The sequence below is a fragment of the Pelobates fuscus genome, chromosome 13 (assembly GCF_036172605.1).
Source record: "Pelobates fuscus isolate aPelFus1 chromosome 13, aPelFus1.pri, whole genome shotgun sequence".
Taxonomy (NCBI): Eukaryota; Metazoa; Chordata; class Amphibia; order Anura; family Pelobatidae; genus Pelobates; species Pelobates fuscus.
Window position 1 is genome coordinate 14973939 of NC_086329.1, and position 26638 is coordinate 15000576.

The window sequence follows — 26638 nt, forward strand, 5'->3', positions numbered from 1 at the left end:
GTGTCGTTAGAACTTTCCAAATCACAATATAGGCTAAGAACGTCAGACATAAACAAAATGCAATCTTAATTTTCATATGGAAGAAAAGTCTACACCCAGGTGGGATGTTTGCCAGCACATCTTGGAGGAATGGGAATTTACAATATACAACACGACTATATTGCTTCACCTTTGGCACACCTAATCTCTATACACCCAGGACGCCCGTTACCTTTGGGGGCATCCTTAGAAAACACATTTTTACATCTCACTGGATCCCAGGGACAGATCCACGCCAGCTCTCCAAGTAGGTAGGGAGGCTGAGTGGACATTTTTAAATTGTAAAAACATGAATAATTTGTGTGTGTATCTATATGAATGTCTGTATGGGTCTCTGTGTGTGTGTGTGTATGTATCTGTGTGGGGGGGGGGGGGGGGGTGCCCCAGGGCAATTTTCGCACCAGGGCCCCGTGGTTTCTAGTTACGACTCACTCTGGAGGTGTTTTTCACTCAAAACATGTTTTTATAGCAACCTGATTAAAGCAAATAATACACTCAATATGTAATCAGTGATTCGTTTATTTGTTGCACTTTTGTGAAAAGTGCTATATAAATTACATTTTATGTATAAAAAGTAAAATACAATACTCTCCAGAACGGTCAATATTTTTCATTAAACAAAATACATCTCATGTGCTCACAGTGGACATAGACTTCAAATCTGTTTAAGTAGTTAATACAGAGGGATCAATCGTGTAGAGATTTGGTTAAGCTTTACTTAGTTTCATAAACCCTGTACAAGTTAGAATGGTGCAGTCTATTTGTACATTATACACGATTTGTTAACTAGGTCTTTAAAACGAATCTGTTACTGCCGGTGGTGTCCGCATTTTTTTTTTTTTTTTTAATTCCAAATAGGTTGGGTTGGTTGATAATTCTGGAAGAATTGGTAATAAGGGAGTTGTCTGCTTTCTCCTAGTATTTGCAAACTTCTAGTTGTGGAACAATATAGAAGGGGGCTATGGACAATCCCATAAGACTGCAGATCCGCAGGAGATGAAAGGGGGGGAGAGTAACTGAAGCTTAATTCAGTTTCAAGTTGTGCTTTCGTTCAAATGCATAGAATCAAAGCAGTATGTTTTTTTTTTCTTCTTCTCTAGAATCGCAATAAAATTCTATCATATATATATATATATATAAAAACAAATTAAAACAAAAAGTCACTAAACCTTAAATTGACCACAGAAATGCAAGTTTTAGGACCAAATAGCAGAATTGGAGCTTGAGCTGAATGGAAGAATGTTTCAAGTTTGACTGATGGATTACTTTAAATTTATAACCGAAGACTAAGTGAATAAAATCTATAATTCTAGAAAAGTCATAATGCTATAAGAAACAGATCAGCTTTAAAAGGAACTCTACTACCTCGACGACTAGGTCTACAGGTAGATTATAACTATTCTCTGTCTCGTGCTTGGACAACTGCCTGCGATATCATAGCTTAACCCCTTAAGGACACATGACATGTGTGACATGTCATGATTCCCTTTTATTCCAGAAGTTTGGTCCTTAAGGGGTTAAAGGGACACTATAGTCACCTAAACAACTTTAGCTTATTGAAGCAGTTTTGGTGTATAAATCATTTCCCTGCAGTGTCACTGTTCAATTCTCTGCCATTTAGGAGTGAAATCACTTTGTTTATGCACCCTAGTCTCTCTGCATGTGACTTGCACAGCCTTCCTAAACACTTCCTGTAAAGGGTCAGCTAATGTTTATACTTCCTTCTTTGCAAATTCTATTTAATTTAAAATGTATTATTCCCTGCACTGTTGATAGATTGCTAGACCCCACAGAAGCCTCCTGTGTATGATTAACGTTCACTTTAACCCCTTAAGGACCAAACTTCTGGAATAAAAGGGAATCATGACATGTCACACATGTCATGTGTCCTCAAGGGGTTAAAGAGCAGGCAATACGAACGTTTAAAGTTACATCTAAGTGAAAGTGAAACCATTTTTTTTTCCATGCATGGTATGTGTTTTTCATATTTTATTCATATATTTGGATCATACTTGGCAAGGGATCGAATTCCTATTGTATTGTTAGTTCTTATTTTGTTACATGTATTTCAGCCTTTTGTTATATGAAAGCAAGTTTCTGATCATGTTATCATTCTAAGATTACTCCTAGCTTGCTAAGCCGTAAGGCTGTTTCGTTATTTGGAACGCATATACCTGGAGTCGTGGAACGCCATCTAGCGCCCATGTTTACACCCGCAACCGGAAATACGCGTTTGGAACGCATATTGATGGAACGCAAATGGACCGATATGCATTGAATTGTGCCGCGATTTTGAAATTCTATCATGACGATCAGCTGGAAGGAAAGCTCCCTTATTGAAAAGAGAGGAGGGATTGAAGTGGTTTTGGGCGTTTCTAAGAGAATTCTCCAATCAACACACAGACTGGTTCTATTTAAAGGGACTTTGTTGGGGGTGGGAATTATGCATGCTTAGTTTTTTTTTATTGCATTACTGCCTATACTGTGTTACTATCTCTGAGGAAGTCCACTATATGTGAACGAAACGCGTTCGATTGCAGTAATTTTTATTTACTTTTATCTATTTTTTGTATTAAGGCTTTGTATTGCCTCAATAAAAATATTTTCATACATTTAATTTGGCGTATTCCCACTTCATTGGAAGACAGAAGTCCCCATCCGTGGAAAGTGAACGCTTCTCCAGCCCCAGTGTGGGCTTAAAGGCGCATTACTCTACACTATTTCGTGAGTGCAATCATTGGGGGTTAAATCCAATTGTAATTACTGTACTTCACTATGTGTTATGTATTTTTTTGCTTTTTAGTTATTCAGCTGTCTCCCATTTTTGTCTATTCGTACACGCATGTGTGAGTCACAGCCTGGGCAGGTGTGGCTAGGGCTGCATGGACAGAAACAGAAGGGATTTAACTCCTAAATTGCAGAGAATGGAGCAGTGAGACTGCAGGATCATGATCTATACATTAAAATCTAGATACCAAAACAAATAATGTGATTGCATACAGCCACAGGGAGTATATTTTTAAATTCTTAATTTAGAATCTTAGCAATAAGAGTTTACCGATAAGTATTTGAACAATGTCTAGAACATTGATCAGATAAAACTACAGTCATATAAAAATGAGGGATCTCTGACATAGTCAGCGCCAAAAAATCCCTTTAACAAAAATTCATCAAATGCATGTTTTGCCGACTTCTAAAGTCTAAATAAAAGCACTTCGATCCACATGGAAAAAAAAAAAAAAAAAGGGTATCAACTAGCCTATAGCCTCTTGCTAAATAATCACTCCTCCTTATTAAACAAAATTTGTATTTATTTATTTTAAATCCCACCTGGCTATTGGAGTGTTTAATCCGTTAATTTCACATACTTCAAGGTGGCCATTTTCATTTTATGTAAAATCACTATCTTATTAATAGTAGTGTTTTAGAAGAGCTAACATATTGTTCAGTAACGTTAAAGTGTGTAGTGCAATAAATTAAGCACTTTAATATACACAACTAAATGTTTAAATAAGTCCAAAAAGATAAAAAAAAAAATAAGCCAGAACTATGTTAAGCCAAACATCTAGAAATCAAGGCTTAGAATGTTTGTATTGAAAAAGCTTTTTTTTCCATAAAATGTGAGAAAAGGTAAATTGAGATCAGTCGGTGACTTCTTTAAAAAGAGATGGTAGGAGAAGAGGTGTCCATCCTTAGAATCTGGGGCCACGTGTAGCTGTATCAAAAAAAAAGAAAAAAATAATTTTCGATTTTATGTCAAACTCCATCATTTAGTCAGCTTGCATATGTCAAAATAATACAGGAGATAAGTTAAAAAGATTGGATGATTGGATAAACTTTTAAAATGATTTATTATCATGAAAAATAATTAAAAATTTTATATATATTGAAATGTTTGACGTTTTAAAATTTTTTTTTTTTTTTTTTAAAGATTTATACAAAAATATTACATTCACCTGAAAAGCTTATCCAATTATATAAAATTGAGGCCAAAATTAGAAAAAAAAAAATTAACAAATTTTTCTTCCAGCGTGTCTGTTTTGACAGAAAATGTTGCATTCACAACAAATTTCAGTTTTTTTGCATAACCCTCTGAAAAATACATTTGAGGAATTTGCCACACACATGCTCGGGCTTATTTGGTAAATTGGTACTCCCCCCACCCCCCTGGCCTCCAGTTTTTGTGATTTTTTTTTTTTGAATTCTTTATTTTTGTTGTGCATATGAGGTTACATCATTGCTTGTATAGCCACAACAGCTCTAGCAAGCGCGGTGTTCGTATAGTGGTAAACATATTTGTGGCATAAGAGTAACTTGCACATTTTTTGGTTAAGACGTTTCATATAACACATAGCAGTTGCTAGGCATTGCACATTTTCTAGTAGTTAGTTGCAAGATAAGGTTACATGCAGGCAGTATATTCAATTAAGCTAGGTACATGCTTAGGTATGAGCGATATAACATCACCCCTAGGCCCCTATAGCCAGATATAGATGCCGTTAGTATGGTATGAGAGATACAGCATCACCCCTTAGATCTCTATAGCTGCACATTAATATGGTTAGCATAATAAGACAATTAATATTTCGACATGGTTATACTGGGGAAAGCATAGACTGGTTCGGTCATATTTAAACAGTCAGACCGCCGAACAACAACGTGAAAAAGCTGAATCCACAGAGAGCAGGACTTCACCAGATACAAGATATTGACTTCACCAGATACCAGTTCCCTTGTATCTGGTGAAGTCCTGCTCTCTGTGGATTCAGCTTTTTCACGTTGTTGTTCGGCGGTCTGCCTGTGTTGCGGCCGCTGTGGGCTGGTTAACAAGTGCTGCATGGGGTGATGTGCGGCATCCGGCTCGCTGGACCTGGACCCCGGTGTGTTTAAATGGTGATGTGGGGGCTGATGTGCCCTGCCGGTCAGATAAATGCAGGCTTGGCGCGCTGTGCCCCTTTTCCCACCGCTGGCTGCTGTGCCGTCTCCTTACCGGAGCCGAGAGCTTGCAGAGAGTCACCTGAGGTAAGTGTCCCGATAGGGTGCCAGAGTGCGGGCATGCGGCCGGATCTTGTGGGTGTCTGATCCTTTAGAGCTGTGGAACCACGTTGGTAGCGGCGTTTGTGGGGTAAGCATCTCTCACTCAGGTCCTGAGGTGAGGCGCGTGGTCTCCGCCATTTTAAGGTCTGCCTCTGGAGGTGCTGCTAGGCCTTAGTCGTAGCGGTCAGGGCTTTAGGGTGAGGACCGGGATCACCCCCCGGTCCAGAGGGGGGGGGAACGGAGCCGGTTCCTCATGGTCATAAGCCCTAGGTTGGCCACTATTCGGCAGGATAGCGGGGCGGCGGCCGTCCGCTCCACTCACTGCCGGAGTAGGCCTCAACTTCAACCTTGAAGATTTCTCTCCCAGGGGACTAATACTCATCGAGCAAGCCTCACCCTGGGTCCAGTGCACTTTGCCCGTCGAGGGCCGCCGTTGCTGGCCGGAGTTTGTGGTTAAAGCCGTAGTTTAATGGCTAAATGGTGTAGTTTATGCTGGAGCTGGTCTGTCTTGCGACCGTCCAGCTCGGCGGTCCGGCCCCGCCCCCCCAGTTTTTGTCATTTTTAACTTAAAACTTTTAGTTCTCTTGTCATGGTTTCACATTGTAAGATTGAGTGAATAAAATCCATTTTCGATATAACCGATTCAGTTACTGAATGACCTGTTACTGTGTTTCTTTTCAATTTGAAGCTTTGTGGAGATTTGCAAGTCAGTAGCAAATGTGATTTAAATATTTCCCTATACTTAGCTACTTTGGCTAAAAATATTTTACAGGAATCTGTGTTATACAGGTGTGTGCGCTACGGTCAATATTTCAAATTCCTAACCAACAGGTGACACACAATATTGTTACAGTAACAGCTAGAAATGTAGCTAGACTGACGTTTACATGGTAACAGATTAGTTTGGACAGTGAACAGATTAGTTTGGACAGTGAACAGATCTGACCACAAACTAAATCTTTAATGGAACGGGTGGAATGCATGGTACAGTTTACCGTATATAACATGTAACCAACAAGAAAAGTCAGACCGTTTTACTTCTGTTATGGAATATAAACCAAAAAAGAGGTTTAACATACCTTGGTCTTAATAAGAGCCTTATTGTTCACTGTGTGCGTGGTTCCACCATTAGTAGTTTTATGACCAATGAGATCATCCGTGATTTGGTCTTTAGTTTCCAAAGGCTAAATGCAAAATTAAAAAAAAAAAAAATTAAGTCACTATATCTAAAAAGTCTATCTACAATCTCATGCATTAATATGTAATACATATGGTGTATATTACGGTCCAATATTGTAGGCCATCCTTTACAGAAATAGATAAAAAAAGAAAAACAACAACAACACCACAACTAATAATTCTAATGCCAAGTTTTCTACATAAAGGAACAAAAGACTTATGAAAAAATTATTTTTGACACCCTCTTGTTTTATGCTATAGAATTACCATAGCATAAAACTACCATTTAACCATCTTAAGTTTACAAAGAAAAAAATATATATATTTTAATTCTGTTCCTTTTAATTTTTAAAGCAGTTACATTAACTGACTCCCACTACATATGGATAAGTGATTTATAACAGACCCCATTGGTGAATAGGCTAGCGTATTGCAAATGAAGCCAAAAATGGCAACGTTTTAAAAATTACTCACACTTTACCAAATTGCCCTTCTTTGCCTTATTTAAAAAAAAAAAATGTAATTAATGTAAATACAGGTTTCATATTACAAGGTAAGAAATAAATACAGAAATACTAGTTACCTTCTTAGAGACATCAATTCCAAGTACATCTAGGAGGTTACTGCAAGCTTCCGAGGTCATCCATTTGCAGCCTGGAGTGGGAACCGACATTTCACCAACTCTTTCCCAGTTGAACCATGGAGGCCTAAAACACAGTACAACATAAAATAGTATTTGTAAATGATACACTTGACTAAAACATTAAAAATAACCAGTGTTCCTGTGATCCTTTACTTTTAAATGTATCTTAAACATTTAGACAATTACATCATAATCCAGTTCAGTCAAGGCACGGCCAGGGCACACAATGCAAACCAGAAAGGGAAATAGAAACATTGTTTCATTTCTAATTTTCTCTGTCTGATTTCTCTACTCTGTCAGTTGCAAAGGACAAAACCTGTAGCAATGATTGACAGGGAGCCATGGCATCCAGGAAAAAAAAAATGGTGGATATCTTCATTTTATTTTATATTCCACATATTTAATTATAGCTATTATTTTTCAATATTTAAACAAAATGTAAAAAATAATGGTAAGGGACAGTTCTCCTTTAAAGCAGATATTTTAGATTTTTTTTATAGACAAAAGTCATGACTGTATACAATTAATTGCAAGTGGTTTTAAGAAGTACCATGCAAGTCAACATTAATGAACAGTTAAGACTATGAATGGAATACAAAGATATTTTTAACAAATAAAAAGTGTTTTTTGAGACATTTGAGGGGAGTCTAATCAAATCTTTAAGTATAATTAAACTTTGTCATTAGAGATGTCACGAACACAAAATTTTCTGTTCGCAAACGGCGAACGCGAATTTCCGCAAATGTTCGCGAACGGGCGACAGGCAGTGGCGTACATACCAGGGTCGCAGGGGTCGCGGCTGCGACCGGGCCCGGCCCACCAGGGGGCCCGGCCGCCCCTGCGACCTGGTATGTACGCTCTCCGCCAGCCTCTTCTCCTGGGGGGCCCAGGAGCCGGCCACCTCCGGGCCCCCCGAGGCTGGCCCTGCTTACACCCGGCGGCCGGCTGGTGCGCGAGGGAGCACTCTCCCCTGAGTGCTTCCTCTTCAGCTCCCTCGCGCACCGCACTGATACAGGAGCCGGAAGATGACGTCATCTTCCGGCGCCGGTATCAGTACGCGGCGCGCGAGGGAGCTGAAGAGGAAGCACTCAGGGGAGAGTGCTCCCTCGCGCGCCCGCAGGACCAGCCAGCCCGCCGGGTGACCGGCCCCCCCAGGAGCCCAGCAGCACCACTGGACCCCAGGGAATCCCCTCAGCACTCCAAAGGTAAGGAGGCTGGGGGGATTAAATAAAAAAAAAAACATGTGTAAGTGTGTGTGAGTGTTTGTGTGTTAGTGTTAGTGTGTGTGTTAGTGTGTGTGAGTGTTAGTGTTTGTTTGTGTGTGAGTGTGTGTTAGTGTTAGTGCGTGTGAGTGTGTGTTAGTGTTAGTGCGTGTGAGTGTTAGTGCGTGTGAGTGTTAGTGTGTGTGTGTGTTAGTGTGTGTGTGAGTGAGTGTTATTGTGTGTGTGTGTGTGTGTGTGTGTGTTAGTGTGTGTGAGCGTTAGTGTGTGTGTGTGTTAGTGTGAGTGTTTGTGTTAGAGTGTGTGCTAGTGAGTGTCAGTGAGTGTGTTACTGTGTGTCTGTTACTGAGTGTGTGTGTGTGTGTGTTAGTGAGTCTGTTTGATGTCTGTTAGTGAGTGTGTGTTTGTCAGTGAGAGTGTATGTTTTGTAAGTGAGTGTGTATGTATGTCTGCCGCTGAGTGTGTCTTTGTCAGTAAATGTGTGTGTCTGTTAGCTAGTGTGTATGCATTTGTTCGTGAGAGTGTGTGTGTGTGTGTGTGTGTCTTCAGCACTTACCTTTCTCCAGCGCCGGACTCCCATGGCGCTGGGGATCCCTCCGCCTCTCAGCTCCGAATGCGCATGCACGGCAAGAGCCGCGCACGCATTCAAACCGCCCATAGGAAAGCATTACTCAATGCTTTCCTATGGACGTTCAGTGTCTTAAAATGGCGGAAGCGCCTCTAGCGGCTGACAGTGAGACAGCCACTAGAGGCTGGATTAACCCTCAGTGAAACATAACAGTTTCTCTGAAACTGCTATGCTTTCAGCTGCAGGGTTAAAACTAGAGGGACCTGACACCCAGACCACTTAATTGAGCTGATGTGATCTGGGTGTCTGTAGTGGTCCTTTAAGTGTGTGTGCATCTGCATGCAGTGGCGTACATACCGCGGTCGCAACCCCTGCGACCAGGTGCCCGCCGCCATGTGTTGCTGCCCCGGCCCGCGCAGAGTAAGCGCGAGGGGGGGGGGGCCCACGGATCAATTTTCGCACCGGGGCCCCATGGGTCATGTGTACGCTACTGGCGACAGGGACTCTTTTTGGCCACAATAGTGATGGAAAAGTTGTTTCAAGGGGACTAACACCTGGACTGTGGCATGCCGGAGGGGGATCCATGGCAAAACTCCCATGGAAAATTACATAGTTGATGCAGAGTCTGGTTTTAATCATAAAGGGCATAAATCACCTAACATTCCTAAATTGTTTGGAATAACGTGCTTTTAAACATCAGGTATGGGGGCGGGGCCTGACTGTCATGGTGGACAGACGTGTATAGCTGGAGCTCCCTACTAAACCTGGCCAAAATGGCTAAAAATACACGTCTTGACCGCCCTAATATACAGCACGAGACGCCAAGCGACTTACTAAAGCCAAGTCCCCACGGTGAACCGGTAAAGCGTCCCATGAGTGGACGATGGACAGCAGATTGTACCCGCGAGGGCAAGCGGCCTAGCGTGTGCCGGGCGGGAGAGGCGGCCGACCTCCCAGCCTGGAGCACTCCGGAGCCCAACTGCCACAAGCAAGCACCCCGCAACCCCCCCCCCTCGGACTGGTGGGGGTGATCCTGGTCCACCCCTGGGGGTCTCCCCAGACAAAGCGTGAACGCCTGAGAGGAAGGAGAGGCCTACCTAAAATGGCAGAAACCATGCTGCCTTCCAGCAAGCACGAGGCCAAACAATAACCCGGGTCCAACCTGGATCGAATTTTCGCCGAATTCTGGCTTAAGCTCAAGCACCGGCTGCAACAACAGGTCCCAAGACCACCCAGCTCACGTTGCCCTCCTAGACAGCTGCCAACCGATCCGCAGCAATGAATCGCAGCACCGGTGGGATCTAGAACCACACCATGGCGGCGGAGAGCACACACAAGGCATCGAAGCGGAGGACACCGCAGAAGCCAAACACAAGCCCGCTACAAGCACTCACCATATCAGGGGCGACCCTACGCAGGCAGCAAGGTACAGCCAAACGACCCCACCAACTCCTGCTCACTCACCGGTCCCAAAAGGAGATCCAGGGACACCCACAACAGAGCACTGTACAGCCCCAACGAGGCATCGGGTGAGCCATCAGAGACACACGGTAAACAGGGGTCCAGGACGGGGAGACCGAACACGACTCACTGTGCCACATCGCGACCTCTGGGTATTGATCCTCCTCCATCCGGCCTATCCACAAGGGGACCTCTACCTGGGGGACCCCAGGGGACCTCGCTATGACATTTTGCTTCCCCACATGCCACCTCAAACTTATTTTCTAGTAGCACCACTAATCCTAGGGCCGACATACAATTAACCTATTCAGGCAAATATAGCTACACCACGTATATACATTCTGTTAGTTTGTGAAGCAGCATGACAAATATATGTCCAGATAGTACAGCGATGTTACCTTATGTTCAACTAGCATGTTAATCCCACAGGTCACAGGATTAATCAGTTTACTATACTATTAAACACTGAGGCAGATTTTTCATGTAACCATGTTCTATATAAAAAAAGAAAAAGTGCTGTTTAAATTTGCCATTAAACTGTAAAATGTTGAATATGTTTTATTTCACCAACTTGGACCTGCTATCGTGGCGATACAAGTGTATGTGTTCAAACTATGCACTGCAAAAATAAAGAATTGAAAAAAACCCCATCAGGTATGATGTTGTATCGATCAGATAGTGTAAGGGTTACGCCCGCTTCACAGTGACAGACCAAACTCCCCGTTTAAACGCACCACAAACAGTCCATTTGCTCAACCATAAACTCCACATTTGCACAAGGTTGGATACCAAGCTAGCCATGTCCCGTTCCTTGTCCTCACTGATGTCATTGAAGGTCTCTTCCTCCACTCAGCCACGTACAACACCAAGGGTCCCCGAAAGGTGACAACAAGCCCCCTGGGACGCCTGCTGTGTTTGGTCTTCCACCTCCTCAAAGCCACCTTCCTCCTCTGACTCCTCTTCTTCAGACTCCTCTCTCTGCGTTGCCTCTCTCTGCATTATTAAAAGGTGTGTTAAGTAGTACTATTCCTATCAGTTTGATCCCTGTTACGTCCCCTATCAGGGGACGTGTATATGGCATCGATTTTAGGAACCGGGAGATGGAAAAAGATGCTTGGTTGGTCCTCCTACTTCAAATTTGGGGTACTGCGCGTGTAATCTAATGTGCCACCAGATAGGAGTGGTGTGTTAAGTAGTACTATTCTTATCAGTTTAATCCCTGTTACGTCCCCCTCATCAGGCCTTTTTTAGTCAAATGTATCGCCCACTGTCAGTCCCTTCGGGATCCATCCCTCATTCATATTAATAAAGGTGAGGTAATCTAGACTTTTTTGACCTAGGCGACTTCTCTTCTCAGTGACAATACCTCCTGCTGCACTGAAGATTCTTTCTGACAGGACACTTGAAGCGGGGCAGGCCAGAAGTTCTATCGCAAATTGGGATAGCTCAGGCCACAGGTCAAGCCTGCACACCCAGTAGTCAAGGGGTTCATCGCTCCTCAGAGTGTCGATATCTGCAGTTAAGGCGAAGTAGTCTGCTACCTGTCGGTCGAGTCGTTCTCTGAGGGTGGACCCCGAAGGGCTGTGGCGATGCGTAGGACTTAAAATGCTCCGCATGTCCTCCATCAACAACACGTCTGTAAAGCGTCCTGTCCTTGCCGGCGTGGTCGTGGGAGGAGGAGGATTACTTTCACCTCTTCCCCTGTTAGATTCCCATTGTGCTGTGACATCACCCTTATACGCTGTGTAAAGCATACTTTTTAATTTATTTTGGAACTGCTGCATCCTTTCCGACTTGCGTTAATTCGGTAACATTTCAGGCACTTTCTGCTTATACCGGGGGTCTAGTAGCGTGGACACCCAGTACAGGTCGTTCTCCTTCAGCCTTTTTATACGAGGGTCCCTCAACAGGCACGACAGCATGAAAGACCCCATTTGCACAAGGTTGGATGCCGAGCTACTCATGTCCCGTTCCTCGTCCTCAGTGATCTCAATGAAGGTATGTTCTTCCCCCCAGCCACGTACAACACCACGGGTACCAGATAGGTGACAACAAGCACCCTGGGATGCCTGTTGTGATTGGTCTTCCTCCTCCTCCTCAAAGCCACATTCCTCCTCTGACTCCTCTTCCTCACAATCCTCTTCCAGCGTTGCCGCAGGTCCAGCAAGCGATGCTGATAAGGCTGTTTCTGGTGGTGATGGTGACCACAACTCTTCCTCTTCCTCTTCACGCTCATCTACGGCCTGATCCAGCACTCTTTACAGGGCTCCAGGAAGAAAACAAATGGTATGATGTCGCTCATGGTGCCTTCCGTGCGACTGACTAGGTTTGTCACCTCCTCAAAAGGATGCATGAGCCTACAGGCATTGCTCATGAGCTTCCAGTAACGTGGCAAAAAAATTCCCAGCTCCGCAGAGGCTGTGCTAGCACCCCGGTCATACAAATAGTCGTTAATGGCTTTTTCTTGTTGGAGCAGGCGGTCAAACATTAGGAGTGTTGAATTCCAACGTGTCGGGCTGTCGCAAATCAAGCGCCTCACTGGCATGTTGTTTCGCCGCTGGATATCTGAAAAGTGCGCCATAGCCGTGTAGGAACGCCTGAAATGGCCACACACCTTCCTGGCCTGCTTCAGGACGTCCTGTAAGCCTGGGTACTTATGCACAAAGCGTTGTACGATCAGATTACACACGTGCCATGCACGGCACATGTGTCAACTTGCCCAAATTCAATGCCGCCAACAAATTTCTTCCGTTGTCACAAACCACTTTGCCGATCTCCAGTTGGTGCGGAGTCCGCCACTGATCCACCTGTGGGTTCAGGGCGGACAAGAGTGCTGGTCTGGTGTGACTCTCTGCTTTCAGGCAAGTCAACCCCAAGACGGCGTGACACTGCCGTATCCGGGATGTGGAATAGTACCTGGGGAGCTGGGGAGGTGCCGTTGATGTGGAGCAAGACGCAGCAGCAGAAGGACTCAGCCAAGGAGGTTATGGAAGAGGATGGAGTAGGAGGAGTAGAGGTGGCGGCAGCAGGCCTGGCTGCAAGTCATGGCGGTGTCACCAACTCCTCTGCAGAGCCACGCATTCCATGCTTGGCAGCCGTCAGCAGGTTTACCCAATGCGCAGTATAGGTGATATACCTGCCCTGACCATGCTTTGCAGACCAGGTATCAGTGGTCAGATGGAGCCTTGCCCAAACACTGTGTGCCAGACATGCCATTACTTCCTTTTGCACAAGTACATCGAGTACAGGTTGGGGATTGCCTTTTGTGCAAAGAAATTTCGTCCGGGTACCTTACACTGCGATGTCCCAATAGCTACAAATTTTTGGAACACCTCAGACTCCACAAGCTTGTATGGTAAAAGCTGGCGGGCTAAGAGTTCAGACAAGCCAGCTGTCAGATGCCGGACAAGGGGGTGACTTTGTGACATTGGCTTCTTACGCTCAAACATGTCCTTGACAGACACCTGACTGTGGGCAGATGAGCAGGAACTGCTCAAGGCGAGAGACGGAGTGGCGGATGGTTGAGAGGGGGCAAGGAGGACAGCAGTGGTTGACGTGACTGAAGATGCTGGACCAGGAGGAGGATGGCGGCTTTGAGTTTGTGTGCTGCTTGTACTCATGTGTTGGTCCCAAAGGCGTTTGTGATGTGCGATCATGTGCCTTCGCAAAGCAGTTGTACCTAGGTGGGTGTTTCTTTTGGCACAGGTTGCAAATGGCATCGCTGTTGTCAGAGGCAGACACACAAAACAAATGCCACACTGCTGAGCTCTGCAATGACGGCATTCTGGTGCTAGCAACAGCATGCGTTGATTGGCGTGCTGTCTGGCTGACCCCGGGTGCCGATGCATGCTGTCTGACTCTGCCACTAGCTCCTTGCGACAACCTCCCCCTGCTTCCAATTCGTCTCCTCCTCCTCTCTGTCTCCCCATCTGAACTTTCCCCCTGTTCTTCTTCTCTTCTAGCGGGCACCCACATGACATCCATGGACGCATCGTCATCATCAACCGCTTCACTTGTATCTGACAACTCAGTAAAGGAAGCAGCAGCGGGTACAACATCCTCATCATCACACCGTACGTCCATGTGTGTAATGCTGCCTGACTGAGACATATCCCTGTTATCTACATCCTCTGGCAATAATGGTTGCGCATCACTCATTTCTTCCAACTGATGTGTAAATAACTCCTTTGACAGATCAAGTGAAGCGGCTGTGGTGCTAGTGCTGGTGGTGGTGGCAGGCGGGCAAGTGGTAACTTGAGAGGTGCCCGAAGCTAAACTGGAGGAGGATGGTGCGTCAAGGTTCCGAGCGGAAGCTGTAGAAGATTGGGTGTCCTGTGTTAGCCAGTCAACTATGTCCTCAGAACTTTTCGAGTTCAGGGTACGTGGCCTCTGAACACTGGGCATTATTCTAGGGCCAAAGGGAATCACAGCACCACGACCACGACGGCCCCTGCGGGGTGGCCTGCCTCTGCCTGTAATTTTTTTTTCGATTAGTGGTACTATGCGTGCAAGCTACTATGACAACAGATATGAGTGGCACTGTGCACTGGCAGAAGTTGGCAGAGTAGAAGCTGTAGGCCTGACACACACTTAAATGTACACTACTGTTACACCAGATATGAGTTGCACTGGTGTGACACTGTGCCCTGGCAGGCCCTGAAACGCACACGTGTGAAGGAAACGGACTGCTATTATTTCACAGTCAAAAAAGTGTTTTTTTTTTTAAATGTACACTACTGTTACACCACATATGAGTTGCACCGCCGTGGTGAACGCGAACAAGCTATGTTCGCCAGGAACTATTCGCCAGCGAACTATTCGGGACATCTCTATTTGTCATGCATTTTTTCCCCACAATATTTGCAAAGACTACTTTACAGTAAAATGCAACTTATACTGTATGTTAGAATGTTTTAGCAAACTATTTTGAGTCTTACAAGAAAAGACATGTACGGAAGTGTTTATAAAATGGTTGCTGAGTAGTGAGCTTTTATCTGTGAATTGGCTAAAAGCTGTACACAAACAGCATTAAAGTGACACTATACAGTAGTTACCAAAACAATGTTGGGTTAATGAAGCAGTTTTAGTGTGTAGATTATGCCTCTGAAGTCTCATTGCTCAATTCTCTACTAGGCAACCAGGTAATTTCAGCTCATTGAAGTGGTCTGGCTGCAGTGACCCTGTCCCCTTAGCCCTGCAATCGTAATTATTGCAGTTTCTGAGAAACTGCAATAATTACCTTGCAGGGTTAAGACTGCCTCTAGTGGCTGTCAGTCATAAAGCCACGAAAGGTACTTCCTTGTGGTTAGGTGTCTTTTGGTTGCCGGATGCTGGACGTCCTCACACTCTGCATGAGGACCTCCCGCTTCAGTCAATTTCCCATAGGAAAGCATTGCAGCCATGCTTTCCTATGGGGGAGGGCGTAACGTGCTTGCAGCAGGTGCTGCCGAAGGGGGCGGGGTGCCCAGGAACATCAGTGTTGGAATCGGGTAAGTACATTAAGAGTTTATTAACCCTTACACTGCAAGGAGAGGCAGGAGGGGGGAAAGGAGCTATAGTGCTAGGAGTACAGATTTGCATTCCTAGCACTATAGTGTCCCTTTAAAATCAATCACGTTTGCTTCCATTTTATGCAGCCCAAGCCACACCTCCCCTGGCTGTGATTCACACAGTATCCACTAGAAAAATAAAATTATTTAATTTTCAAACAGATGGTAACTTACTTTAGAAGTTTTTTTATATCTACTGCTCTGCAGATTGAACTTTAAGCACAAACAGGAGGCACTGCAAGTTCTAGCAAGTTATTACCAGGGCAGGTGATGAATTCTAAATTAAAAAGAATTTGCAATAAAGGATGGTTATTTACAGCAGGTGTTCTCAACCCAGTCCTCAAGGGCTCCTGAACTATCCAGGATTTAGGGATTACCCTGCTGTGTCTAATGTGCTTTTGGGGGGGGGGGAGGGGGAGGACAAACACTTTAGACACAACAGGGTAATCCCTAAATCCTGGACTGGTAGGGGGTCCTTGAGGACTGGGTTGAGTATTTAGGAAGGCTGTGCAAGTCACATGCAGGGAGGTGTAACTAGACCTGTATAAACAAACTGATTTAACTAGTAAATTCTTAATGGCAGAAAATTGAGCAGTGAGAATGCAGGGGCATAATCTATACTCAAAAACTGCTTCATTAAGCTAAAGTTGTTTTGGAGACTATAAGGTCGCTTTAATAATTTTTAGATGTCCATTTGCCCCAAGACCTTTTTCAGATGCTCATCATGCACCATCACTGTGATATTAATTTTTGTCAGCTACTGTAGCTGGAAAAATCAGCCTTATTTTAATTATTGAAGAATTGTAGCAACAGAAATGGTATAGAGTAGAATATAAAGTTACCGTAGCGGACTCTGGATTACTTTTTTGTCAACACAAGTTTCCTTCGGTGAAAACAGAAGTTGGTCTAAACTTTCAACATCGTCGTTAGTTTGGTCCACTGGCAACTCAGGGAAGCTGTCCCTGAAAATGTTTTCAAAATCTTTTGTATCCTGCAAAAATAAAAAAATACAATGTGTTGAAAATAAGGAAAGCATATAACATGCTATGACATAGAAAAACAAACAAATATATATATCCTCAATACGTTATTAAACACAGAGCTGCACACATCAGTCAAGCCATAAGACTTGTTTTTCCCACAGAAATCTCAACCTTGCAGTTATGCTGGAGGGCATATGCTAATTAGTTCAACAAAGAATTGAGGGATTCTGGGTGGGCATTTGCTTATTAGAGATTCTGGGTGAGCAAATGCTAATTAGTTACAACAAAGAATCAAATTTTTGCCTCATTATTCCAATTTAAACATGGATTCATTGGAGTTTATATCTGCTGTATACAACAGCTGTGAAACACAACTCAGGAAGAGATGCAAAGCCAGTGAACCACTCATGGACAGCAATTTAATTGTTAATGCAACTAAACATCATGGGATTGGTTACCGGCTTGCTATTGAATTTGGCGTTACTTGCGGAGGACAAACCAAGAAAGTTATGGTGGGGAAAAATAGTGATTGAAAACCCCTTCCACCTGAAGTCAGTGGATAGTCAATACATTATAAAACACAGACCTGAACACCAGTCAAGCCATAAGACTTGCTTTTCCCACAGAAATCTCAAATTTGCAGTGCTGTTACTGCTGCAAGGGATTCTGGGTGGGCATATGCAAATTAGTTAAATAAAAAAAGAATTATCATATTTTTCAGAACATATATAAATAAGTCATCACGTTCTGCATCATTTTAGTCACATTTTATTAGAGGTTTAATCGGCAGCTGCAGATATGTTTATACATCTTAAAGGTGACTATGAAAATTCCCAGGAATATCACTCGATATAGTCAAGGTTCACTATTAAGTTTGAATGTGCCCTAATTGTTTTTAATCTGTTTGGAATCAAGGAAATATATGGTTAATAGATTGGCAACAGTATCTTTTTGAAAATGGGACACAATGTCTACATTGTCTAGTTTATATAGGGAGAGACTGGTACATATAATTGATGGGTAAAGCAAGCAAGCGAGGGAATAATAATAACCGTGACTCGGGAGGGAAGAACAGCAACAGATATAGCGGGCATGGGAGGCAGGAGCACACCAAGGTTTAACAACTGAAGATTACATTGCCCATAATGTGTAACGTACAACCCAACACGCAGAGTGTAAACCCACCAGGAGAAAATAGAGATAGAAAGATTGTCCCTAAGCCAGTCCTTGGAATGGCCGGAACAAACTAACTAAAGGAATATCAAGACAAGCCACGGTCAAGGGACGCCAGAAATACACAATGACCGAGAAACAAAGCTGAGTCAAGGGAGCCAGAAAACAATAGTTGAGAGCAAGCCGGGTCAAAACCAAAGAACTATCACAAAGGACACAGGAATGTGCTAAAGGGACACTAGTGACACAAGGCACACTAGGAACCACAACAGGGCACGGTGCTTTGGGCAGACTGGGCTTTTATATGGTTGGGGCGTGGTTAGCATAGCCACGCCCCCAAAAGGTATGCGTGTGCTGAGCTCTAATGCATAGCGCTCTCATGACATAATGTCAGGGTACCTGAAGTCTCTACCCCTGGGAGAGGTAGAGACTTAGACGTCTATCCATCCGGACGGTCTGTTTCCTCTGTTCCTCGCGGTCCAACCGGTCACATAAACGCCGGCCGCGAGGGAGTCACTTCCTTTTGTAGCATGACGTCCGGAAGTCGACGTCATGACGCCAACCCGGAACGACCTGTCACTCAATTGTTTGGAGACCAATCAGGACTCGTCGGAGGCGTGTCTACCCTTCTAAGCCAGGGTATTTAACAGTGCTTCTCTCATTTGCTCATTGCCCTGTCGTGGTTCTAGTCTGCCTAGTCACACAGTGCTCTGGTATTTTCAGTTATCCCTTTGGTTCCGACCCGGCTTGTTTGTCTTAATCTGTTTACCTCTGTTATCCTTGACCCGGCTTGTTCCTCGCTTACCTGTCCTCTCGTTCCCTCAACCTCGGCTTGTCTCTGACCATTCTCTATATTCTCCGTACGTTAGTCCGGCCATTCTAAGGTCCGGTATACGTACCCTGTACCTGTTTGTACTCTGCGTGTTGGATCCCTGTCCCGATCCTGACACATAAAAAGGAGCAGGCGCACAGTGGCTGGGGGTCCCTGGGGCTGAGTGGAGCCTCATTCTGCGTGGGAGCGGAGGTGCGCCCGATCCCGGCGTCGGCAGACTGACAAAGAGAGGGCTGACATAATGCTCCACTAACATCTAGGCCACTGGAAACGTGCTTATCAAAGCTCCAAGGTTATCCATCGTGGACTACCAGCAATATCATTGCAACTACATGTCAGGACTGACGCTCTACAGCTAGTTTTCACAAGAATTAAAAAAGATATTTATCAAGGCAAAAATGGATCAATGTTGGAGCAAGTTGCTAAATCTCATTCAATAGAGACATTTCAGCTGTTATTTTAAATTCCTCAAACAATTACAGCTTTATATATTGGAGACTTATACCTGCAGCATGGACAATTTAACATTGTGTTAGTACCAGGGCTCAAAACTAACACTAGTCGCTAGCCATTGGCCAGTGAAACTTAATAGAAATCCACCCCTGAATAAGTGGGCCATGGACTATCCAGTCCTGCAGTGATGAGTCCATTTTAAGACTTGGCGTTACGATATGGGTGCACTATCTGAGCTATTTTACAGCCTTGTAAAATCTCTGTTAATTAAGTTTTATACACACACACACACACACACACACACTTCCTATTGTAATGTACAGGAAGCAGATTTCACCAGCACACTTTCTTGATTTACCAGCAACGTTCCGAGATGAACACGCTATGACTAAAGCAGTGACTTATCCAGCAGGCAATGCAGACACAAGAGGAAAGTGTGCACGTGACACTGCATTTTACAAACATCACAGAGTGACAACAAATCCATGTCACATTCACAGGAATTCACATTCTAACGTAGTAATGCCTTAATAGTTTTTACAACATGCGCACATGAAATAATAGCAATGATTAATACCTTGTAATGAAACAGACTAATCACGTCATTAATATTTAATCTCATTATTACATTTATTTCATGTTTTTCACCAATTTAATCCTGTCTCTTGTTCGTCTTTTCTTAACCATAGTTTAATTCAGGGTTCCTTTTCTTTACTTGCAGATTTTTCTTGTTCGACAGGTTTTCACATACTTGTTTTTTTTAACCCAGTTTCTCTCTTTGTTATGCAAAGCAGAGTTTCCAAATCAAATCAAGACACTTTGTTCCCCCCTAGGGGGATAACAGAATTTATCATTATTCTTTCTTACATCAGAGATTGTCCTTACTAAAAGAAAAGTCAGATCACCATGTAAAACATGACAAAGGAGTCTCTTGGCCCCGCTGTGTTGACCCTCCCCGTCCCCGTCTGTATTACTAAATGGACTGACACTGAATTAGTGCCTCAAAAATGCTGCTTTTTATTTGTCTACCTTATAATGAAACAGACTACAGAGTTTTGCCATCTCTACTAGTTTGGCCTTATATAACTCCCTACAATAAACAACCCACCCTTGCCATGTCTCCACAATTTCTAACAGCATAAAAATCCCTGCATTTCTATGGTCGTGCCAGGCACCATAACAACTTTGCTTCAAATCATTTTGCCCAACTTAGCATAAAATTTGTAGGCATAGATAACAAGGGATTATTAAACACCGGAAACATGGCAACAATCGTACCTTTCTTTCCCTGACCCTTAGTGTTACCAAACACCAAAATAAATGACATTTAGATATGTAAATAAATTAAATTACATTTACATATATACCTACCCCTTCTAACAGACGTCTGTCCAATCCAGTGTCACATTCCAAAGGTCCAGATAAGTCTTCATCCTTGAAGGTCTTTGTGAAATGTGCAGTTGGACTAGTGCCGTTACATTGTAATTCTCCAGATAAGTCTTCTTCAACGTAACAAAAGGTCTCTGATTGTGGAGTGAATTCACTAAAACTTTCGAAATCCCCCCACGTGCTACTGTTCATTCCAGGAGTTCCTTGGCTTGAGCTACTGTCTTCGTGCCAAACATTGGAGATGAGAGAGTCATCTGGCAAACAACTAGAATCCATAGAAGAATGGATGAGATCTGGAGCAGGGTCAACGTGACCGGTGTCACTGGTGATGTCTTCATCCTTCATCCTCTTTCATAGATATATAAAGAAACAGGTTTAAAAATATACTCCGGGAAGAAAATAAAGTACCGAATGATGATCAATTTAACTTAATATCCTTTTAAAGTTAACGAATTGAGTTGAGTGAGTTCACAAAAAAAATGTCAATATTTATATTGTATCTGGGATACAAACGGTATTGAGCTCTTTGATCAGAGGCTGGGGAAGGAAAAGAAAATCACAATTAATATACCGTATGTATTTAATGCACTGTTAGAATGCTCAATGTGTAACTCCTTTTTGCATTAGACAAAACTCTACAACTAATTAGCCAGATGCCCCGTCTTTAAAGGGACACTGCAGGCACCCAGACCACTTCAGCTCATTGAAGTGGTCTGGGTGCTAACTCCCATCACCCTTAACCCTAGAGTGGTAATTATTGCATTTTTTTTATAAACTGCAATAAATATCTGCTAGGGTTAACTCCTCCTCTAGTGGCTGTCTACCAGACAGCCACTAGAAGGACTTCCAGGCATTAAGGCGACTTTTGGTCGCCTAAACGACGCTGGACATCCTCACGCTATGCATGAGGACTTCCGGTGTCACCAGAATCCCCATAGGAGTGGGAAAATCCTAATGAGAGTGTGGCCATTGCCGCGCATGCGCATTAGGTCTTCCCACGCCAGCGGACGTCGGCGGGCGAGAAGCTGAGCCAGCACCGAGGGACATCGGCACTGGACCCGTGTAAGTGACAGAGAGAGATATTAACCCCTTTTGCACCACGGGTGTGGGCCTTGACAAAGGGGGAAGCTATAGTGCCAGGAAAACGAGTTTGTTTTCCTGGCACTATAGTTTCCCTTTAAGAAACAGTCCCCTTCCAGAAGAAAATGAGGAGAGAATGGACATCAGGTCACTATGTCAGCAACAACAAGATAACAGTATCAGCAGCCCTGATAAATCTACTCCTGTCATCTGCATCTTCGCCAGCTGCAACAGATGACTCAACAGCAGTTAATATGCCCCACCTCCCTCCACTACACACAATACAATCACTGCAGTTTTGATCTTCACGTCGAACCAGAAAGCCCAACTGCCAGCACCATGTGACACATCACACATCCCAAGTGTCTCTATGTAGGAGGGACAGTCACTATTATTGGTCAAAATCCCTCTGTCCTATTTTCTCTCCTAATGTCCCTCGTTTCTAGACACTCCATATTGTGGGTGTCTCTGAGTGTATAACAGAGCTCCACCGTAATAACACTTCCAGTAATGTGTCTTTGAAAGACAGTAAATGTGTTTAGAAACCAGTCTGTGTAAAAGATGTACATTGTTCTTTTAGTTAAATGTTATTAGCAAGTCACCTAATATTTCACAGGACCGTCCACCCCTGGCCACAAAACAACTCACACCCCTAAATTTAGTCTTTGTCTAGAGCAGAGGTTCCCAAACTGTGTGCCAGGGCACCGCAACGGGAACACAGGAGAGCCGCAAGATATTTCATAGCACCGGGAACTGTGCCTCCCTCTCCACCACCAGGGCTTCCCCACCGGATCATCAAAGATTGCAGGAAATGTCCCCCCTCCCAGGCAAAAGTAAGCAGGGAGGGGGGGGGGGGTATGAAAAGTATTATTTTTACTTACAAAAATTAATAATTATATATTCATTAATTTGCCCTCCCACCCCCCACAGTAACATCCCCCCCCCCACACACACACACACACACACTGCCCCCCCAACCAGAACTATTATTATTTTGACTACAAACATTTTAAATTCACTTTGAATTCTCACTTTAGTCCAAGCAGCTAAACCTTATTTAGTCTTGGATGCAACACAGTCTGAACTCTTGTAGGATTATTCCCTAAACAGAGGATTGTGGAGAACTGTTAGTGGATTTGCAGACGTAGAAAAGCCTTCCTAGTCCATATTACATTGACCCCCAATGTAATCTGCAGTATGTAAACACTGCACTGTTTCCAGTTTAGTTAACAAAAATCCGTAAAGAAAGCCTAACGCAGGAGGGCTGAGACAGCTGCTAGTGTATATCACAAGATAAACAATTGCTCGGCAACTGGAGAAACAATGTTATATCTAAGGAACAGAACCCTGGGGAGCTGGCTGCAATGTGAAGCCAAAGGTTTCTTCATCTAACGAGTTCATCCATCTATGGCTTACCGGCTATTACTGGACATCAGGCCAATACAGGACACTAGGAGGGGACAAAATCCTGGTGATCGCTCTGTGAAGTGCCCCTCACCTTTTTAGAGGACCAATCCACACCTATAAAGAATTTCAGCTTGCTAAAGTGCTTTATGGGTAAGGAGTATCTTATTTTAATGGCACTTTTAAAAAGTGCATATTTCTTTAAGAAATAGCGCACAAATTAAGACACGTCTCCCCGGTTGTTAGTGCTGAGCAGAAGTGAGCGCATGTGTCCAAAAGGCTCCCCAGCATCCTCCTCTGCTGTCCTGGCTCCCGCGTAGTCCTTGCACCCCACCTACTCGCCACACATGCGCTGGGAAGCATACGTGCAAGCTCGCAGCACAGACTCAATGAGAAGCCTCTGATTGGTCATTTCCCCGGCACAGACCGTCTGGGCTGGGTAAGGAGGGGAGGGATTACAAAGGATGCAGACAGAAGATCTACACGATTTGCAAACTGATTATAGATATAACTACATGCATGATGTTTTTAATTGGGATATATCTACTAATCAGCGATTTATTTAAAACATTTTCTATTTTTTTTTAGTTGAGTGTTCCTTTAACTGCTCCCTTGCCATACATACATGCCACCATCAGGTAGGCCAAATAATGTTTGCCTGCTGCAATTCTGGTGCACCCAGTGCTGTAAGAGAGCAAGGTAAGGCTGTGTGTGTGGCACAACCTGCTAACTGTATGCATGTCTTACTCTTAACCAGTAACAACTGCAAGACAAAGGGAAGAAAGGAACTCACAAATTATATATAATACTCCAGATGTTGTGGACTACATCAACCAAAGCTATGCCAGTGTTGTGGCTTTACAAGCATTATGGGGAATGTAGTCCACAACATCTGGAGTGATGAAGGCTTCCTACTCTTGTTCTAGGTCCTGCAAATGGTAAGGGTGGCCATGCTGTGCATGAGTTAAAGGGATACTATAATGCTAGGAATACGCTAGTACCCTTATTGTACTTACTCGATTACAGCGCCGATGTCCCTCGGCATTGGGTCGGCTCTTCGCCCCCTCTGACAACAACTGATGGAGCGCTAATGTGCAGGTGCGACGAACGCAGTGAGCGCATTAGGCCCTCCCCATAGGAAAGCTTTGCTGCAATGCGTTGTTATGGGGAATTGACGGATGCTGGATGTCCTCACGCAGAACGTAAGGACGGCCAGCGTAATAATGCCCAGCTTCAGTTGGAGATCAAAAGTCGCCCAACCACAAGGATGTGCCTCCAGTAACTGTCTAATTGAAAGCAACTAGAGGCAATCTTGACCCTACAAGGTAATTATTGTGAATTCTCAGAAACTGCAATAAGTAACATTGCAGCCCCTCCTATATCTCTTCACAGATCCATAGGTATGCCCCTTCTCTGTCTCTCTGCTCTGCCCATGACCTTCTCCTGTCCGCTGCTCACACCCGTATGGCCAACTCACGCTGTCACGACTTCTCGCGGGCGGCTCCTTTCCTTTGGAATAGCCTGTCTACTCCCATCAGATTCTCTCTTATTCTTCAATCGTTTAAGAATTGCCTTACAACATATCTCTTTAAGAAAGCTTATGACCTCCCAGAGTAACCTCTACCTCACATACCTGTCCCTTGCTCTCTCCTCCATTTCTGCTTCACTCCCACCTTATTTGATTGCTATCTTCTGCCCTATTGTGTTTTACACCCCACTTCCTATAGACTCATTTGAGCAGGGCCCTCTTCAACCTATCGTTCCTGTAAGTTTTCTTGTAATTGTCTCATTTATTGTTAAGTCCCCCCCTTTGATAATATTGTAAAGCGCAACAGAATATGCTGGCGCTATATAAATACCAGTAATAATAATAATAATAATAATAATAATCAGGGGACAATGAGCTGAAGTGGTCTGGGTACCTATAGTGTCCCTTTAAAACTATACCCTTAAAGGGACACTCCAGGCACCTCCACATTAGGTATAATGTTGTTTAGTTAGTTACCATCTACTTTAGACTTTTTAAAAAATTATAATTATTTGTTTTTTCATAACCCCCAGGCTTTCTTCTCCTCCCTGCAAACACTTAGTGCTTCACCTTGTGCTAAAAAATAAATAAACCACCTCCAGTAGAAAACTGTCAAATGAACTACAATTCCCAGAAACCCTTGTGTTTATAAGACAGGGCTAGGGAGAGGCACTGTAAACTTTGGAATGTGCATTAAATGCAGCTGTTTCAACTCAGAATGACATCATTTAGGTAAAAGCTGCTGATCTGGAAGAATGTTGGAACTCCCTTTTATGAAGGTCTGCATTCTGCTATTCACATTTTAACTTGTTACAATTCAGGGTATAGTGAATACATCCCATTGTAATGTAAATTGGCAGATCAAAGTGCTCCAAACCTACAAACCTACATGAACTTGCCACCCAGCTAAGGTGATTTGAGAGTTATAAACTAAACTCTAAATTCTCACAGTCACCTCCAGACACAGACTATATTTGCCACTTGAATTTCATTTGCTAAAATTCAGTGTTTAAAGAAAAATCTAAAACAATTTCAGAAGGCAACCATGTTTTAATTTTGCCAATTTGCATGGGTTTTCTACAAACACACCATCCTAACTGATACCATCATGCCACTACCTCCCCACAACACTCAACATAAAATGTCAAAATATATATATATTTTTTTAAATAACAAACCACAGGCTTCAGCTCAACAAGTTAACCTCGTTCAAAACACTGCTAAATATTTCTCCCTGGTGAGACAGAAAACAGAAAAACAAAACAGACAAAACAAGAATTCACAGCAAATCATTAGATTGAATGCCATTGTTTAACCCCTTCGGGACCAGCGACATCTTTGGACTATACTGATGACAAAGGATGTGCCCAGGTCTTGAATGGGTTAATAAACACAAACCAAGCTTGTTTGACGCCTCTGGTATCCATGGAGCCTTTTTAATATCTTGTAGCTGAAATCTGATGATCACTGAATGGAAATAAGATATTTAGGAGAAATCTCAGATCTTACCTTGTTCAATAGCTGCACAAGAAGGATTCACAGTAGGGAAAAAAAAGGCTTAAATGAAACAAGAAAAGATGGAACTCTGTGACTACTTCCTCTTACTCAACTGAACTCCTTCTGCTGCAGGTCACAGAGGTGTGCCAATGGATTAGAGGCAGGTGGAGTCAAAACAGTGGGTGTTCCAAGCACATATCTCTATTACAATGTATGTAGGTCATCACAAGTAGGCAGGAGGAAACACAACAATCAGTCAGTCATTATTCTACAAACATTGTATCCAACTGCACTGGGACAATCCTGCTACGTTATTTACCTTGTAGGAAATGTAACATTATTTCCTGCTTGCATGTTTTTTCTTGTTGTCAATACAAATAAAATAATAACAATGAATAACAAGGTTAAAAAAAAACAAGGCAGGTCTGTAATTAAAGGTTATTTTATGGTTAGACAGTAGCAATGTTTTCTGTGGTTGTGGTGTGTTAAACTGAGACATTGGGGGTTATGTATAACTAGTACTGAGCTCTGGAAAGTGGTCTAAAGTGCTCAAAGTGCAGCAGTTGCCATGGAAACCAGCATAAACAGCAGACACATTGTGTT

At 43.5% G+C, this 26638-nt stretch overlaps 1 protein-coding gene across 2 annotated transcripts; it reads right to left on the minus strand.

Annotated features, from left to right (window-relative positions):
* Positions 1-3344: 3344 nt before the first annotated feature.
* On the minus strand, positions 3345-26169 carry CLBA1 (clathrin binding box of aftiphilin containing 1). 2 transcript variants are annotated; one of them, XM_063439201.1, is made up of 6 exons: positions 26048-26169; positions 20509-20874; positions 16539-16687; positions 6839-6962; positions 6156-6260; positions 3345-3754 (listed from the first exon to the last, which is right to left on the minus strand). In XM_063439201.1, the coding sequence occupies exons 2-6, from the start codon at positions 20869-20871 to the stop codon at positions 3605-3607; spliced, it is 891 nt and encodes a 296-aa protein (XP_063295271.1). In that variant the 5' UTR covers positions 20872-20874; positions 26048-26169; the 3' UTR covers positions 3345-3604. The 2 variants fall into 2 exon arrangements, with proteins under 2 accessions (XP_063295271.1, XP_063295270.1); XM_063439200.1 differs by having other exon boundaries at positions 20509-21063.
* Positions 26170-26638: the final 469 nt, after the last annotated feature.

Coding starts and splice junctions, on each gene's coding strand:
- CLBA1 (XM_063439201.1), bottom strand. CDS start 20,871: ATGAAGGATGAAGACATCACCAGTGACACCGGTCACGTTGACCCTGCT. Junction 6,963..16,538: donor GTAATCCAGAGTCCGCTACG/GTAACTTTATAT, acceptor ACTGTGTTTTAG/GCCTCCATGGTTCAACTGGG. Junction 6,261..6,838: donor GAATTGATGTCTCTAAGAAG/GTAACTAGTATT, acceptor TTTTGCATTTAG/CCTTTGGAAACTAAAGACCA.